Source organism: Hyperolius riggenbachi, chromosome 2 (assembly GCF_040937935.1).
Source record: "Hyperolius riggenbachi isolate aHypRig1 chromosome 2, aHypRig1.pri, whole genome shotgun sequence".
In the NCBI taxonomy this organism is placed as follows: Eukaryota; Metazoa; Chordata; class Amphibia; order Anura; family Hyperoliidae; genus Hyperolius; species Hyperolius riggenbachi.
In genome coordinates this window covers 158,825,859-158,845,467 of record NC_090647.1, presented here as the reverse complement: position 1 = coordinate 158,845,467, position 19,609 = coordinate 158,825,859, and the positions used below count along the sequence as shown (strand labels likewise).

At 45.3% G+C, this 19,609-nt stretch overlaps 1 protein-coding gene across 5 annotated transcripts in view; it reads right to left on the bottom strand.

The window, feature by feature from the left end:
- ERICH6B (glutamate rich 6B) overlaps window positions 1-19,609 on the bottom strand; it is a 241,941-nt gene that overhangs the window by 98,994 nt on the left and 123,338 nt on the right. For all 5 annotated transcript variants that reach the window (XM_068267754.1, XM_068267755.1, XM_068267757.1 and 2 more), the window contains exons 10-11: window positions 8,581-8,642; window positions 6,486-6,628 (exon numbers count right to left, since the gene is read on the bottom strand). In XM_068267754.1, coding sequence (XP_068123855.1) covers window positions 6,486-6,628; window positions 8,581-8,642 — 205 coding nt within the window. The remainder of the gene's footprint in view (window positions 1-6,485; window positions 6,629-8,580; window positions 8,643-19,609) is intronic.

Genomic DNA, 19,609 nt, shown 5'->3' with positions numbered 1-19,609 from the left:
CTCTTTAACTACTGTGGCACTCTAGCACTGAGCACCTACAGTATCACTCCTGACGAAGTTTCCAATTAAGGAAATGAAACATGTTGAGTTTTTGTGTAGGGGTATAATGTTTCAATATGAGCTTGGAGGATGGTCTTTGACCGTAGATACTAACCTCCTACCTATTGTATCACATTTTAATCAATAGTTGGCAAATTAGGTCCATTTTTAATAGTAACTAATAAAAGTTAATTCTTAGCCCTCTCCCATAGGGTAATTGTGTGTTTAACCCCCAATATTGTCAGGACGTAGTTGACTATTTAACACAGAACACCTCATCTTCCTAAGCTTCCGCACGGAAGCGTGACACATCTTCCTCCTCCTGCTCTGATTCTGGCACCCCACTTAACACTCCGTTGGCAGCCATCACCAAAGTGCCATCATCCCTGCGGTGTGGAAATTTTTTGTGTGTCTGCCTCAGATGAGAGCAATGCCATCTGTACTCTCTGCCACAGAAAATTGAGCCGTGGAAAGACCAAGACCTGCGTAGGGACAACTACCTTACAAAGGCACATGATTGCAAAGCACGAACTGCAATGGGATGACCACCTGAAGAAAAGCAGCACACAAAAGCAAAGCCACACACCGCAGTGTAAGATACAATCATGCAATTATTTCTCAAAAAACACGATACCCAAACTGTACCGTGATGTTGAAAGGCAAGTGGTGTCATCTCTGGCACACAGCGTTGGGTCAAGGGTCCATGGGTGCCTGGTCTGCAAAGCACGGTCAGGCCTGCCTGTAACCTAAGTCAGTATCCACACACAGCATCTCTACCTGCATGCCATGTGACTGCCTGCCTCAAGACTAAGTCTGTCCCCACGCAGCATCTCTGCTTGCAGGCCGCTTGACTGCCTTCTCGGCCACCACCAACAGGGTCCAGGACTTCAGGCGGATTCCTGAATTTTTAAGGCCGCTGCACACCCAAGATAATAAGGTCGTTGCTTCATTGTGAATCAAACACTATCCGAGTGGTATACCAGGGAAATATGATTGTGCACTCAGTTCCAAAGGACAAAACCCTATAGGTATAAAGAAGCAAGCATATGGGGTAGCTTGCAAGTCGCATATAAAATAATAAAAGATGGGGTATACTCAATCTGTATCCCCTGGTCTAGTCCTGTCATATAAAATGTTAGGCTTATAATGTTGATGGAGGTCTTTGTGTATACCCCAATCTTCTATCGTTATTAGAGGAGACTGGTGTAGCTATTCCACCATTAAAATCTGCAGGACAATACCTCAAAAAGCACAAGTGGAGGAATGGTACTCTCTAGGTATAATTAGATAGCTTGCTCCCGGAGTACCAATTGTAAGACCCTTCAAAAATGTGTCCATAAATAGATAGGAGACATACAATACATATAGTGCTGGTGCTATATACAAAGTGCTGTATAATGGTTCTCGAACATGTTTCACCTCACGGCTTTATCAAAGAGTGCTATACATATATACAGTCGTCATTTACACAACGTGCACCCCCCACTAAATCAAAGTATGCCCCCCATATAGCCCAAGTCAGAGCTGAATCGCCGTGTCAGGCATGAGTTTAAATACTGGGGGGTAAAGAGGGTGTGTATTCGGAGGGCGTGTACAACACCTAAATGCTAATTAAATGCTAATTAAGACATGCTAGTTGCCGTGCCTTGAATGTGTGCAAGTTACACAAGTCGAGCCTCTTTACCTGTATAATGTATGGCCGTTAGCAGCAGAGTTCGCGTGGGACGCGATGACGCGTCACTTCCGGTAGTGACATCACTACCTGTTGGCCGGAGTAACCATGGTGACCACATGCCGTATCTATAGATACGTGGACACATGGACGTGTATACACATAAGGTAAACAGCACAATCCAAAGGCTCAATAGCGCGCGTGTCCGCATGTGATGCGACTATGGACGTGAGTAAGCGTCCTGTTGGATTGGTCCATGGGTTCGGGAGAGGCACGTCCACACTTCCTCAATGGGTGTGGGCATAGTCAATATGTCAATTCATTGGCTGGCTGGTATCCCAGCAACTAGACATAAAAAAATTAAGGGCATTAGAGGGGAGAATGTGGATAAGAAACTGACCCAGCTTGAATCGCAATGGATTTTCCGCCTGGATACCATTGCACCAAATGGACTTAATGAAGATTTTAATCTGGCATGTTTTCTGTGAACCTCAGGAGGAGGGGCTGGGAGCAGCTAACCTGAGCCCCTCCTCCTGAGTTTCCTGTTTGCATGATAAGTAGTAGCAGATTTGCATATGATTTGCATCTGAATTGAATGCAAAGTGTGCAGAAAGTCTATTTAGGTGCTGCACACATGAGCTGGTGGTCATTTCAGATGCAGCCTTAGTGGTATGCGCTGGCGTTCTCCTCGCTGTTCAACAAGGTTTTAAATTTAGGTTAGGTCACTTGCACGGAGGTTTGCCTCACCGTGGCGCAAGTGTCTAGTACATTATACTTTGCATGCAAACCATATTGGAAGCTAAAGTTCCTCCTAGCGTAATAAATGCTAGCACTTGTTTTGGATGCAGGGCATGCATTTTTCAGTCTAGCAGAGGCGGTGTATGCCTGTGTGATTAACCATTCAATTGCAGCATGTGTTTAGGGATGCGCAGCCTTTCCCCCACTGTTTCTCAACCCCATATTTAAATGAAGCAGCCAAGTGGTGCAGGGCTAAAGACAGCTTCCATGTTGGACCATTAATAATAATAGATTAAAATAACCAGTTTGTTTTTTTTGTCTGCACACCTGTAATGCCCATGCAAACAATAAGCTCTTCTTTAGCTAGTGTGTATATAGTATCCCTATTACTAGCACCAATATTACTGCAACCACTCTAGCTGGGCTGTGCGCCAATGTGCCATATATCAGCTGCAACTACTGATTGCTCTGTTCTGGGTTCTAATTGACAAACATCAGATACAGGGTATGTATATTACACAGTTGTAGTTAAAACATCTGCTCCCCCTTTACCTTTTATTTTTCAGCTTTTAAAAAAGAAATTCCTCTTTATGACTACATGTGTGTAAAGCCAAACCAGCTCTGAGAACATACATTGATGTGTTCTCGGGCTCTTTTACCATATGCGTAAACAGAACAATGTGGGTTGCCTGGCAACAAATTGTTCCACATATTGCTATTCAGATGTTTGGTGGCTCCTTCAGCTGTTATAAAATATAATGCAGCAGGCAGAACATGTCGGATTGGTGCAAAAGGGTACATGTGTGATATTGTGCTGTTCATGCCCTCCAGCTGCAGTATGCAAAAATGCAGGGCAGCACATTCAGTCAGAACAGGACACTATATACTAAGGCTATTTTGTACTCCCAGTTAGCCAGTGACTAATCACAGAGGCAAAACATTACTGCATTTGCAGAAGCTTCAGACAACCATTCTCGATTGAGATGAGGTCATCAGGGGGTCTTAATTATTTAATTAAGCATATAATGGTATGGCAGAAACATTGTGACTATCAGGGGCATATCAATAGGGGGGGGCAGAGGTAGCAACTGCATCGGGCCCCGAAGGGCCCTCCCTCAACTACATTATTAGCTCTCTATTGGTCCTGTGTTCATAATAATCACTTCTATAGATACTTTGAATAGTGGTAATAACTAAGGGCCTGAGCCCACTAACGCAGTTGTGCACAGTTGTGTCAGGTTTTCAGCAACACATCAGTATTACAGATGCTGAAAAGCGGACAGAAGCAGACACAACTGCGTTAGTGGGCTCAGGCCCTAACAAACTGTTCCCCATCCCCCTCTTGCACCTCTGACACTGTAGTTGCCATTGGCAGGTTTTGGTGCGCTGTATCAATTGTTATGTATAGAGTGCTTGGGGGGCCCAATGTAAAACTTGCATCGGGGCCCACAGCTCCTTAGCTACGCCACTGGTGACTATAGTAGGGCCAGCACTGTAGTAGAGACATTACAATATATGGTATGTAATGGTAGCAGCATTACACTATAACTATGGTATATGGACATTACAATAGCACTGTAATGTCCAAATGAGACTTTGACACAAGACTATAAATATGATAGCGACATTAAACCGTGACTATGGCAGAAACATTAGACTTTGTAGAAGAGACATTGGATTATGATAGGAATATTAGACTATGATTATGGTTGGGACATTAAACTATGCTTATGGAAGGAATATTAGACTATGATTATGGTACGGACATTAGTCTATGATTATGGTAGGGACATTAGTCTATGATTAGGGTGAGGACATTAGACTATGATTATGGTAGGGACATTAGTCTATGATTAGGGTGAGGACATTAGACTATGATTATGGTAGGGACATTAGTCTATGATTAGGGTGAGGACATTAGACTATTATTTTGGTAGGGACTTTAGACTATGACTATGGTAGGGACTTTACTCTAAGATTATGGTAGGGACATTAGACTATGATTATGGTAGGGACATTAGACTATGATTATGGTAAAGTGATTATGTTAGGGGCATTAGACTATGATAATGGTAGGGACATTAGACTATTACTATGATAGGGAAAGTAGACGATGACTATGGTAAGGACATTAGACTATGATTAGGGTGGGGACAGTAGATTCAGCACCTCTGATGTACAGTTCATGACGTGAAGTGTTTGCTGTTGCAGAAGATGTGTTATATATAAATGCATAACAATAAAAATCATAATAATAATCTCAATTTTTTTTCTCCATTTTAATTCCTGTTTTGCTCTCTCTATATGTTTTTCAGCACTTGGTCATATCTTCAGGATTGACCCATGAAAAGATACTGTATGGGATGCTTGTATGTGTTTCTGCCTGATAAATAAGCGATAATACTCAAATTTATATATTGTATACTTAATAACAGCACTTTATTTACACTAGTTGAAGCACACTGAAACCTCACATTGCTTCCAGCAACACAAGAACAATTTCCAATATGCTTAGCTGTTAAATATTTTATAGAACTCAGTGACTCCTGGAAAGCCCTACAGGAAGAGAGCATTAAGGAGCACTCATATAATAAAGTGGATATATGATGCATTCACTCTTAGAGCTGCGAAGAAGGAAATAGTACTAAAAATATTATTTCCAGAGCAGTTTATTTTCAGGAGCTCTGCGTGATCCAGGCATTAAAAATGAAAAACTCCAGTCACCAGGGAACAAACTAGTCTAAGTTGGTTATTTACTGCCGTGTGACCTCAGGGACACATGAAATGTGTCACCATGACCCAATCTCTTTGATTTACCATAAGTATGAAGGTTGTGAACAAGCAGGAGAATTCATATTTTATGTGGTCCGCTAAAATATTCCTTTGCCTATAGTACAGAAATCTTTTTTATTGTCTCAATCTACAGCGATACTGACACTGGGGGCTATAGGAAGTAACATAAAATCCGGAAAGGCAGAAAAGGAACACTACCCCAAAACAACAAGTCCATCTGTCACCGCTAAGCGTGGAGGGTGGCATGTGAAATGGCCTTCTATAGCTCACTCAGATGCTCTTTATGACATTCCAGCCACTGATACATTGTGCCACTGACAGAACTGCAGCTTTAAGCCCAGGCTGGGAAGTTTTTCAGCAGGATGAACAAAGAGAAATGTCATATTTCCCCCCAACTTTTATCAGTGATTTGTGGAGCACAACAAAGGCTACCGGTGAGAGGTGCGCTGCTCAATGCATGAAGAATAGCACTTCTCACATCTGCAAGGGCTGATTTAGAAGCAGATGGCAGCTAAGAATTGTCATTTTAGTTAACGCTGGCAGTATAAAGTAGCCACTAGGAGTTTATATCTTTTAGAGATGATGATTACTGTATCAGGCAGAGCTCACAATTGTTAAAACTCCCCTGAGAATTTACATATTTGCAAATTTGCCATGAACGGAATGTATTGAATTGGCATCACGTTGTATGTCTGGTTGTCTGTGAATTGTTTTTTGTGTGCGGTGTGTGACTTGTGTTTCAATGGAGCCCAACGGCAACAAAGGAAAATCTCACTTTGCACGGAAAATGTGTTTAGGAAGTTAATTTAATAGTATTTTTCATGTAATTGATATAATTGGTATTCATGCAGAATTTACATTGCAGGTGCATACAATGCACAGAGATGCATTCTTCTGCTACAGCTGAGTGACGTGTTGTTCCTCCTCCCCACTTCATGACAACACAACAGTTTGCCACCAAATGGAGCAGCTTCTGGTGGGCGGAGTAAGGAGGGGAACCATGAAGATGGCTGTTGCCATCACTTAAAGATCTGGCGTCCCTCAGGGAGACCTGCACACAAGCTAGATTCTCATCTGACAAAAGTCCCTATCATGAGTATGAAGCTTTTGGAACATTAGACTGGGAGGCCTGCTGAAGTACAGTGAGTGATCTGAATTGTTCTGTGCTGTCTGTAAAGCACTGCAGAAAATATGTGAGTGATATATCAATCCATAGCTGTAGTAATAATAATGATTTGCTTACATTTAGTAAAGTACTGTTTAGGACAGGGCAGAAATAGTCATCAATGTTGCAAGTTGCCTGAAAATCTGGAGCTGGCTCTTTATTCATGAAGCTGTCAACAGCAGAAGCCAGCGTAAAGGAGATTTTCTCTGTCACAAAAAGAGCTGAAATAAGATTAAAACGCTTTGCATTAATCAAGCTATTTTTGTAGTCAGAAAAGCCATAGTGTAACAGACAAGGTTTCACTGTCTTATACATAAAAGAATCAGGGGTGAATAAAGGGTCAATAGATGTTGATAAAATTGCCATTTACAATTGTACCGGTACTCCGAACAGTACCAGGGAACCACGTGCTATGCAGGTAATGCAGGTTGCACTAATAGCACTATGCACACTACTCAACTGTTGGAAGTACCGGTAAAAATGCTGTGTCCTCCCTTCACATTGCAGTGACATTTAGAGAATACACCTTGGAAAAGAGCATTTCACTGTTAAATATCAGGCGTTGGTGTATTATATGTATCATCATGTGTACCAGGCATTAGACCATCTGTTTGTACATATGTTCATTAGAGAAGGTAATGCGTAGGAAACCTCATGGAGAAGCATGTGATCAGTAGTAAAGGTAGCGTAAATATGTTTACTTTAAAGAGAACCTGAGGTGGCATCTAAGAATGCTATCAGCACACAGAGGCTGGGTCTGCATATAATGCCCAGCCTCTGTTGCTATACTGCTCCCCCCAGCCCCCCCCCCCCCCCCGCGCTCTGCTTACCCCCCATAAATCAAATGCTGTGCTAGTGCTTTGTGTCGCTAGCACGGCGTTTGATTTATGGGGGGCAAGCTGAGAGCAGGGGGGGCCTGGGGGGGGGGGGGGGGGCAGCATTATAGCAACAGAGGCTGGGCATTATATGCAGACCCAGCCTCTGTGTGCTGATAGCATTCTTAGATGCCACCTCAGGTTCTCTTTAAGGGCACATTTCCACGGGGCTGCCATGCCCATTTTGGAAACGAATGCAGCCTGCGTGTTGATGTGAATTCGCATTCTCAACCCTTTGCTGTGCAGATAATGTTATCACCTCCTCACCTCTTTGGATGTGGATCATAAGCTGAAGGGGTTTTCCAGTGCAAAACAAAGTGCTATGTTTAACTGTTTGAATGCTGTACTGCTACATTTTTTTTGTCTAATAGTAGGTTTAAGGCTATAAATAATCTTTATAAGCAGGGATCACACACAGCTTTTGTGCGCTTTTCCGCGCTTTTCCGCACAGAAAAACTGATTTCATCTGAGAACTCATGTTAATCAATGGACTAGGTCACACTTGAATGCAGATTTTGCGTGCATAAAACAAACTTACATCATGCACAATTTGTCAGTTTTCTCTATAAATTACACTAGCTGCTGTAAGGCAGGGGTCACACTTGTCTTTCAGTTTCTGAAAAGTGGAAAAAATTGAAAGACAAGTGTGACCCCTGCCTTAGAGCAAAGAAGAAATACTGAGTTTCAGACAACTTTAATAAAGAGTACAATCTGCAGTCACATAACTTTAGGCTTGACAATAATAGTAAGTATAAAAAAACTACTTTTAATAAAAAAAAAAAGAAGGGACTAAGCTTTAAAGTTACAGTTATTTTAATGAAATAAAACTGCCTGAATACAATTGCTGCAACTCCATAACTGATGTTATTACTGAAAGTGGTAGAGTTAATTTTTTCATTGTGTACACTTCTCCTAACTATCCCATCATATTTCATAAATGAGGGAAAATATGACAGCAGAAATGTACTGTGTGTGCTGGGTAACAAATTAATTTATAGAGCTTTGACCTTTACGAATCACCCCTTAAGCAATGATTTTCCATGAAAAGTACACATATTAGGTAGTTGCTTTGCGTTTGGCGAGTTGGCATTCTCTTATTCATGAAATGATTGCTGAGGTTTAGAAAAATGAGATAAACTTGTCTCTCCCGCTGTCTGGTCGCTGTCCTCATATCACCTCTGGTGAGAAGGCCCGGGATATAGAAAATTTTATATTGTACTGGTAAAAATGAACCGTGTGCTTCCTGCAGTTTATTGTCACAACACAATCTATTAAAAGGCTCAGGTAATAATACTCACATCCATATAAATCCAAATGATTCATTAATGGTTTCATATAGTCTTTGTTTATTTTTTGCAACCTAGAAAAAGTAAATAAAAAAATGTTACTGAAAGCGATGCTTATACATAATTTAAATGGTTCAGTCAAAAATGTTTAAATAAACTCGCTTAATTTTACAGTTTTTTATTTTTAAAGGGAACCTGAAGCGAGGAAAATTATTTAAAATAAACACATGACGTAGTTGCAAATGAATATTACACACTAACCTCACCGTCAGTTCCTCTCAGAAGCTAACCATTTTCTTCTTACAGTGATCCCATCCAGTTCTAACAATATTTTGTCAGAACTGAAATATACCAGTCGCTGTCAGTTATATATCAGCAGCTGTCAGTTACAACTGAATGTGCAAGGTAATGTCCACGTTTCCCTATGGCCCAAGTGGGTGATATTACAGCCATCTGCTAATAATGTGCGTTATTGGTTGTAAGGTTCACCCTCTTTCATACGGGAAGCTGAATGCGGTGAATTCACTGGCTCATCACCTGCTCCCATACACCTGCAGCACGAGCAGTGGAGAGGTGGTCACCACATCGACTCACATCTGAGCGCAGATGCAGTCAGACCAGTGGCGTAGCAATAGGGGGTGCAGGGTGCGACCGCACCAAGGCCCCTGGACCAGAGGGACCCAGTAAGGGCCCTCCTTTATTTGCTGTTTATTGGTGCTGTGCTGGTAATGATCACCTTTATATGTACTTTGATCAGCTGTAACCATTAATGGACTGTTCTCCTCCCCAGCATACACCTCTCTGACACTGTAGTTGTCCTTGGCAGGTTTGGTGCTATATATCAATAGTTATGTATAGATCGCTTGAGGGGACCCTATAAAACTTGCACTGGGGCCCAGAGCTCCTAAGTTACGCCAGTCAGGCCCAACATGATGCAATATTATTTTCTGCTTAGGTATGACACACTGCAGTTACCAGGCAGAAAAAAATGCATTATGTTGGGCCTGACTACCTCTGTGCTCAGATGTGACTCACACACAAAAAATAAAATCGAAACTGAAAAATTGCAAAATGCAGACTTGCAAATGCAAAAAAAAAATAAAAATGGAAAAACCTGGTAGGAAGTCATACGGATTAGTGTGAACAGAGCCGGGACAAGGTCCTCCAGCACCCAAGGCTGAGACACCAAAGTGCGCCCCTCCATCCCTGCCACCCCAGCCGTCACACACTGATTGCTATTAGACTAAGAGGCGCCACAGGGCCCACAACCTCCCCAACACCTTAATATCTAGTTATCTGGCTTGCAGTCACTGCCATGTATCCCCTTTTCTTATTTCATTCCTAACACAATTAGGAATGACAGCTTAATGAATTCTGCGCCCCCTCCTACACTGCGCCCTGAGGCTGGAGCCTCTCCAGCCTATGCCTCGGCCCGGCCCTGAGTGTGAAAGCTGCCTTTGATTCTATGTTTATCTAGTGGCAATCTGAAAGTGCCATTATTTTGAAGAAATAACAGCACTTTTCTAGCAAAGAGGCTGCACACCTTCCTTACTAAGGGGCCCCATAATGAGCCAATTTATTGTATCGTTGTTTTGGGAGCAGAATAATAAAAAAAAGTATCTATCTATCTATCTATCTACACACACACACACACACACACACACACACACACACACACACACCTACACGCACACACACCTACACACACACACACACACACACACACACACACACACACACACACACACACACACACACACACACACACACACACACACACACACACACACACACACACACACACACACCTACACACACACACACACACACACCTACACACACCTACACACACACACACACACACACCTACACACACCTACACACACCTACACACACCTACACACACACACACACACACACACACACACACACACACACACACACACACACACACACACACACACACACACACACACACTTTAATAGATTAACTGATTACATCATTATAAATATGGGCCATTTGTTTCTTGCCTATACTCATAAGTGCAAGCATTCAAAGGCAGGAGTCACACTAGAAATCATGTTTTGCGATTCTCAGAAAACACGATCGCTGCACATGTAAAGTCTCGATGACATCTCATTTTTCATGCATTCGTATGAGATTTGCATGTTACGATTTTCCTGGTATAAAATTTGGACAGCAGGTCTGTTCTTTTTTATCGAACGCAATTTATATTTCATTGCAAGTCACTTTACACACACGCACGCATGCACGCACACACACACACACGAAAATTTGCAATGAAACGGATTCAAATTGCAAACACTTGCGTGAAAATTGTACCGAAAGAGACCCTAGGAAAACAATTGCTAATGCAGAGTTGTGCATGCAGGATATTACATGTAAAAAAAAATATGCCAAGTGTGGAATGCCCAACAGACACTGAAAACAGACACTGAAAACAGACACGCGAAAATTTTTTATAATATAATGATTTGTATGTACAGTACAGCTAAGAAATAAAACATTAGGAGTAGAGCTGGCCCGAACCTCCGATTTTCGGTTCGCGAACCGGGTTTGCGAACTTCCGCGAAAGTTCGGTTCGTGCGAACTTTTGCGAACCGCAATAGACTTCAATGGGGAGGAGAACTTTTAAAACTAGAAAAATGTATGCTGGCCACAAAAGTGATGGAAAATGTTTCAAGGGGTCTAACACCTGGTTGAACTCGATGGACGTATGTCTTTTTTTAACCCAAATAACTATGTAACTATGTAACCTGGAGGGGGGCATGGCGGAGTGGGATACACGCCAAAAGTCCCAGGGAAAAATCTGGATTGGACGCAAAGCAGCGTTTTAAGGGCAGAAATAACACTGAATGCTAAATTGCAGGCCTAAGGTGCTTTAAAACATCTTGCATGTGTATACATCAATCAGGGAGTGTAATTAGAGTACTGCTTCACACTGACACACCAAACTCACTGTGTAACGCACCGCAAACAGCTGTTTGCGTAGTGATGGCCGAGCTGGTCTGGTGCGCATCATGGCCAGAGTGCAGGCCGTGGCGGTTTTAAAGCCCATATGGTCACCGGGCTGTGGTAGCTCAATGATAGAACAACAGTGACTGTCCAGCTGATCAAATTTGTTCACAATGAAGCAACAACCTTATTATCTTTGGTGTGCTACCCCCTGAGACATTCATGTAGCCAGTGGTCATTGCTTCATTGTGATGCGCAAGCCCCTTCACCGCGGCAAGGTAATGATCACGAAGGGGAATGGGCATAACTACATGCCTTTTGTTTTGTTGTTGCAGCTGCACTGCTGGCAGAAAAATTAGGCAGGCATGTACATGCACCAGAAAAATGAGTATAGCGGCCGCTGCTGGCAGCGCCTTAAAAATTCAGGAATCCGCCTGGAGTCCTGGACCCTGTTGGTGGTGGTGGAGAAGGCAGTCGAGCGGCCTGCAGGCAGAGATGATGTGTGTGGGGAGCAAATTAGTCTTGAGGCAGGCAGCCAATCACACAGCGTGCAGGCAGAGATGCTATGTGTGGGGACTGACTTAGTCTTCGGGCGGGCAGTAGCCCTCCAGGATCCATGCCTCATTCACTTTGATAAAGGTGAGGTACTGAACACTTTTGTGTTCTCTTCTCAGTGACAATGCCTCCAACTGCGCTGAAAGTCCTTTTTGACAGGACGCTTGAGGCAGGGCAAGATAGAAGTTGTATGGCAAATTGTGACAGCTCTGGCCACAGGTCAAGCCTGTGCACCCAGTAGTCCAAGGGTTCATCGCTGCTCACAGTGTCTACATCCACATTTAAGGCCAGGTAGTTGGCTACCTGCCAGTCCAGGCATTGGTGGAGGGTGGATCCGGAAGGGCTAAGGCGAGGCGTTGGACTAAAGAATGTCCACATGTCCGACATCACCATGAGAGCATCCTGTCCTTGCCTGCGTGGACATGGGAGAAGGATTACTGGCAGTGGTACCTTTATTGCGTTGTGCTGTGACATCACCCTTAAACGCATTGTAAAGCATAGTTGCCAGCTTGTTCTGCATGTGCTGCATCCTTTCTGCCTTCAGGTGAGTTGGTAACATGTCCACCACTTTGTGCCTATACCGAGGGTCTAGATCAGTGGCCACTCAGTACAGCTCATTCCCCTTGAGTTTTTTTTATACGGGGGTCCCCCAACAGGCTGGACAGCATGAAAGACGCCATCTGCACAAAGTTGGATCCAGATGTACTATCATCTCCTCCTGCTCTTCCTCAGTGATGTCAGGTAAGTCCTCCTCCTCCCCCAGCCACGAACAATACCACATGAACGACGAGCAGCACATGTAAGACCGCCTGAAATGCCCACACAACTTCCTGGCCTGCTTCAGGACGTTCCCTCTAAGCCTGGGTACTTTGACACAAATCTTTGAATGACTAGATTCAGCAGATGTGCCATGCAGGGTACATGTGTCAGCTTTCCCAAATTCAAAGCGGAAAGGAGATTGCTGCCGTTGTCACACAACGTGGCACGTTGCCGATCTCCAGCTGGTGCGGGGTCAGCCACTGATCCACCTGTTTGTTAAGAGCAGCCAGGAGAGCTGGTCCAGTGGATCTCTCCGCTTTGAGGCAAGACATGTCTAAGAAGACGTGACACCGTCGTACCTGGCATGCAGCATAGGCCCTGGGGAGATGAGGCTGTGTAGCTGGAGAAGAGATCGCAGCACCAGTAGAGTTGAACTGCCACTCAGCCAAGGAGGAGGAGGAGGATGACAGCGAAGAGGATGTAGCAGGAGGAGAGAAGGTGGCAGGAGGCCACCTGACCGTGCTTGGCAGACCAGGCATCCGTGGTCAGGTGGACCCTTGACCCAACGCTGTGTGCCAGAGATGACACCACTTGCCTCTCAAATTCATGGTACAGTTTGGGTATCGCCTTTTTAGAGAAATAATTGCGGCCTGGTATCTTCCACTGCGGTGTCCCAATGGCCACAAATTTACGGAAGGCCTCAGAGTCCACCAGCTTGTATTCTAAACAGGCAAGAAACCGTAGTTTTCTATACAAACCACACCACTCACATAGGTCAATACATCATCATATATATATATATATATATATATATACTGTATATATATATATCTATGATGGTATATTGACCTACTGTATGTGAGTGGTGCGGTTTGTATAGGGAACTACTGTTTCTTGCCTGTTTAGAATATATATGTTTAGTTCCTTTCTGCACACTCATTTATGATTCCCCAGATATTGTAGGGGTTTGGTTGATGGTGCTTGCCCTTTGTCTGTGTTAACCACCAGCTTGTATGGTAACAGCTGGCGAGCTAACAGTTCCACCACGCCAGCTGTCAGACGCCGGGCAAGGGGGTGACTGGCAGAAATTGGCTTCTTCCGCTCAAAGATTTCCTTCATGGACACCTGGCTGCTGTTGGCAGAGGAGCAGGAACCGCTCAAGGGCAGAGGCGGAGTGGAGGAGGATGGCTGTGAAGGTGCAAGAGAGAAAGCTGCTGAAGATGCTGCACCTGAAGGAAGAAGAGGAGAAGGAGGGTGGCTTTTCTTTTGTGTGCTGCGTTTGCTCAGGTGCTCTTCCCATTGCAGTTTGTGCCTTTTCTCCATGTGCCTTCGTAAGGCAGTTGTCCCTACGTGAGTGTTGTCCTTTCCACGGCTCAATTTTTGGAGGCAGAGAGAACAGATGGCATTGCTCCGATCTGAGGCAGACACATAAAAAAATTTCCAAACCGCTGAGCCCCCCGGGGTGATGGCACTATGGTGGCATCAGCAGCTGACGTTGAAGGGCATGTTGGCTGGCTGTACATAGGTGGCGATACATGGCGCCGGACACTGCCACCAGCTGTTTCTGACAACCAGCTCCCCCTGCTTCTTTCAGGAACTCGTCTCCTCCTACTCCTCTCTGACTCCCCCTCTGAACTGTGATCCGTGTCATCATAATCATCATAATCATCCTGCCCAGCTTCGCTTGCCTCAGACATCTCCAAAACTGCACCAACAGCAGGTACTTCATCATCCTCCTCCTCCTCACACGTTCATAGTGTCGCCGCCTAACTCAGACATATGAGGTGGTGTAACTTGCTTAGCGCCTTCATCTGGTTGTAACAATAATGGCTGAGAATCAGTTAATTCCCCACTAATTAACACCTGCGAAGTGTCAAATGCAGCGGATGTGGTGCTTGTAGTAGCGCTGGTGGCTGGGGAAGATGAGGTGTTCTGTGTTAAATAGTCAACCACGTCCTGACAGTCTTGGGAGTTGATGGGGCGTGCCTTCTTCTGAGCACTGTACTTTGGGCCAGGGCCACACAAAATCACATCAGCACGACCTCGCACAGACATGCCGGGTGGCCTTCCTCTGGGTCTGCCTCTACCTCTGCCTCTACCTGTATTGTCCGTTGTGCCCATATCGGGGGGGATGAAGTGAAAGGTATGCACTGGCTTGACTAATGCAATGTGCAGTCACACAGGTGCAGTTAACAGGTATGCACGGAGTGGTATATCACACTGCGTGCACTCACGTAGGTAGGTGGATGCACTGAACACAACAGGTAGGTATATGCAGTGATGAGGTGGATGCACTGAACACAACAGGTAGGTATATGCAGTGATGGGTATTACAATGTGCACCTGTCACTCACAGACAGGTACCGGACAGGCACAGTGACACTGCGTGCGCTCAGTAGTGATGGGCCGAACCGTTCGCCTGGCGAACCTCTCTGGGCCTCTTACTACTTCCGGGTCGCAATGACCCGGAGTAGTACGCCTGCGCTGCCCGGCGAAGCAATACCTAGATCATGCTCCTGTTGCCGGGCACTCTCTGCGCATGAGCGTGATGTCACTCATGACGTCACACACATGCGCAGAGAGTGCCCGGCAACAGGAGCGCGATCTAGGACGCGCTTCGCCGGGCAGCGCAGGCGTACTACTCCGGGTCAGAGCGACCCGGAAGTAGTAAAACCCCCATGGATTTAGAGGTGTTCGCCGGCGAACGGTTCGGGAACCGTTCGCCACATCTCTAGCGCTCAGCTCACGTAGGTAGGTGGGTGCACTCTGAACAACAGGTAGGTATATGCAGTAATGGGTATTACAATGTGCACCTGTCACACACAGACAGGTAGCGGACAGGCACAGTGGCACTGCGTGCGCTCACATAGGTGGGTGGGTGCACTGAAGTGAACGTAAGGCAGTTGTCCCTACGTGGGTGTTGGCCTTTCCACGGCTCAATTTTTGAAGGCAGAGAGAACAAATGGCATTGCTCTGATCTGAGGCAGACACATTAAAACATTTCTACACCGCTGAGCCCCCTGGGGTGATGGCACTATGGTGGTATCAGCAGCTGACATTGAAGGGCATGTTGTCTGGCTGTCCATAGTTAGCGATTGATGGCACCGGACACTGCCACCAGATGTTTCTGACGACGAGCTCCCCCTGCTTCTTTTAGCAACTCGTCTCCTCCTACTCCTCTCTGACTCCCCCTCTGAACTGTCCCCTTGGTCATCATTTCTCTTAGGAACCCACGTGGCATACATATCATCGTCATCATAATCATCCTGCCCAGCTTCGCTTTCCTCAGACACCTCATAAACTGCACCAACAGCAGGTACTTCATCCTCCTCCTCCTCACACATTACGTCCATAGTGTCGTCGCCTAACTCAGATATATGAGGTGGTGTAACTTGTTTAGCGCCTTAATCTTGTTGTAACAATAATGGCTGTGCATAAGTGATTTCCCCACCAAATAACTCCTGCAAACTGTCAAATGCAGCGGATGTGGTGCTTGTAGTAGCGCTGGTGGCTGCGGAAGTTGAGGTATTCTGTGTTAAATAGTCAACCACGTCCTGACAGTCTTGGGAGTTGATGGGACGTGCCTTCTTCTGAGCACTGTACTTTAATCCAGAGCGGTAAGAAATCACATCAGCACGACCTCGCACAGACCTGCCGGGTGGCCTTCCACTGAATCTGCCTCTACATCTGCCTCTACCTGTTTTGTCCGTTTTGTCCATATCGGGGGGGGGGGGGGGGGGGGGATGAAGTTAAAGGTATGCACTGACTTGACTAATACAATGTGCAGTCACACAGGTGCAGTTAACAGGTATGCACGGAGTGGTATATCACACTGCGTGCACTCACGTAGGTAGGTGGATGCACTGAACACAACAGGTAGGTATATGCAGTGATGAGGTGAATGCACTGAACACAACAGGTAGGTATATGCAGTGATGGGTATTACAATGTGCACCTGTCACACACAGGGAGGTACCACCGGACAGGCACAGTGACACTGCGTGCGCTCAGCTCACGTAGGTAGGTGGGTGCACTCTGAACAACAGGTAGGTATATGCAGTAATGGGTATTACAATGTGCACCTGTCACACACAGACAGGTAGCGGACAGGCACAGTGACACTGCGTGCGCTCAACTCATGTAGGTAGGTGGGTGCACTGTGAAAAACAGGTAGGTAGGTATATGCAGTAATGTGTATTACAATGTGCACCTGTCACACACAGACAGGTAGCGGACAGGCACAGTGGCACTGCGTGCGCTCAACTCATGTAGGTAGGTGGGTGCTTTGTGAACAACTGGTAGGTAGGTATATGCAGTAATGGGTATTACAATGTGCACCTGTCACACACAGACAGGTAGCGGACAGGCACAGTGACACTGCGTGCGCTCAACTCATGTAGGTAGGTGGGTGCACTGTGAAAAACAGGTAGGTAGGTATATGCAGTAATGTGTATTACAATGTGCACCTGTCACACACAGACAGGTAGCGGACAGGCACAGTGACACTGCATGCGCTCAGCTCACGTAGGTAGTTGGGTGCACTGTGAACAACAGGTAGGTAGGTATATGCAGTACTGGGTATTACAATGTGCACCTGTCATACACACAGGTAGTTACTGAATGTGCTTGGCCTGGCAGTGGCACACACACAGTATGAATTATCAAGGCTGTCTATGCAACACAAGTATCAGTGGGACACACAGAAAAAAAAAATAGATCACAAGAACAAGATTAGCTCTCAAAAGAGCTGTTGTGGGGTGCTATTTTAGCAATAAGAATCAGCAAGGAGCAAGCTAACAAGCCTACAAGAGCCTAACCAATCTTTCCCTATGAGAGTCTGCAGCAGCAGCAGCAGCTGTCCCTTCTCTATTTACTGCAGGCACACGAGGGAGTAAAATGGCTGGCGATGCCTGCTTTTATAAGGGGGGGAGTGGCTCCAGGAGGGAGTGTAGCCTGATTGGCTACAATGTGCCTGCTGACTGGGATGTAGGAGGTCAAAGTTGACCCTAATGGTGCATTATGAGGGTGAACCGAACTTCCGGTAAAGTTTGCGGTTCTCCGTGATTGCAAACCCCCGGAAGTTCGCCGGCGAACGATTCGGACCATCTCTAATTAGGAGCCGAGACATATGTCTAATATTGTTTCCAGTACAGGGAGAGTTAAGAAACTCCAGTTGTTCCGTATGTGTAATGATCTGCTCTGCTGTCTGCACAGGCAGACAGCTTTTTGACCATTTGTTAGGTCTGAGTGCTGCAGGTCCCTGGAAAAGAGACCTGTCTCCACTCTGCAAGCTGCAGAGTTGCTGTTCTGGGGAGGAATTTGCATCCACTTGTCATGCAAATTGCTTAGCTGCTTCCTCTGATGGCTTGCAGTATAAAAACCATTTCCTTCCAGAATTCCTTGCTGGTCATGATGGTTTGTTCCTGCTAACTTACCTGGAGTCTCAACCCTTTGCTTACTGTTTGCTAATATTGCTATCTTAGAGTAGTTCCTTGGGAGTGCCCTAGCATTCCTGTTAGCATAGTCAGGTTGTTTGTTACCTGTATTGCTTTGTACTGTCTATCTGTTGCGATTGTCTTGTCGCCAGCGGTAGTCGACAAGAGATCATTCTGTCTGTTGGGATCGCATTCGCCCTGGCGGTGGAGGCGGTGGTTCCTTCTGTACTCTGTCTGGGAGTGTAGCCGGGGCAGCGGTTGCTGCTGGCTGCTCCATCTGTCTGTCTGTCTGGAACGAGTGCTTGCTGTCTTCTCGGTGGGGTAACCATTTAGCAAGTATTCGCATTTTCTTTTGTTTTCGTGCTTCTGTGGTTGGTCGGGGTTGGTGTGCTTTGTCGTTGTTGCGCTTCTCGTGTGGCGACCGTGCCGCTCGCGCGCTTTGTCGCTGTTGCGCTTGACGTGTGGTGGCCGCGTGTAGTTAGTCCTGTCTGCTCCTGTGTGTTGGATTATTGTTTGTTATCAGTTCTGTCTTTATTCTGTTCCTTTGCTCTGTATTACTCAGTCTGTTGTCGCTATTAGCAATCTCCATTCTTGCGATTGCGTTCCCACTTGGTTTTCGTTGTTGTGTGTTCACCGTCGCCGGGTGGTGACTAGATTGGTGGACACACATACATTCTGTCTCTGTGCTCTCTCTCTCTCCAAGGGCTATCTTGCCCTATATTGCTTCACCTCGTACAATTCCCATCTGGCATCTGTGGCAGGGCAGAGGGTTTATTCCTCTGCACTCCAGAGCTCCATCTGCCGGTGGGCATTTCCCTCTACAGGTGCATAGCACCATAGCTGGGTTCTGGTATTTTATACGCTTGTGGAGGATTTCCGCAGTGTCAGCGCACATCTTGTGTGCAATAATTCCCCAATCGTTACAATATGCAAAAGAGCCATCGAGCTCCACGACTTTCAAAGTCGCAGAGAGCTCTGTTTTCTGAAGCTTATTATCTCAACAGTCAATCACTGTATTTTCTTTTTCTCTCCAGAGGACAGGTCAATAGTTCACAAGACTGCTCTGTAAAATCATTTAGAATGCTGAGTAGTATGTAAACTGCAAATATTAGAGAATGATGCAATGTTATAAAAAAAAACCATATAACTGAAAATAAAAAGATGAGCATATTTTCTTTGCTACTAATGTTCTACTAATTACTACACAACCAAATCATTTTATCATAAATTTTTTTTCCGCTTCAGTGTCTCTTTAAGAAAAATCTTGGTACAAAGTAGCCCACACTTCACCTGCCCTGATCCTTCTGAGAAGTCT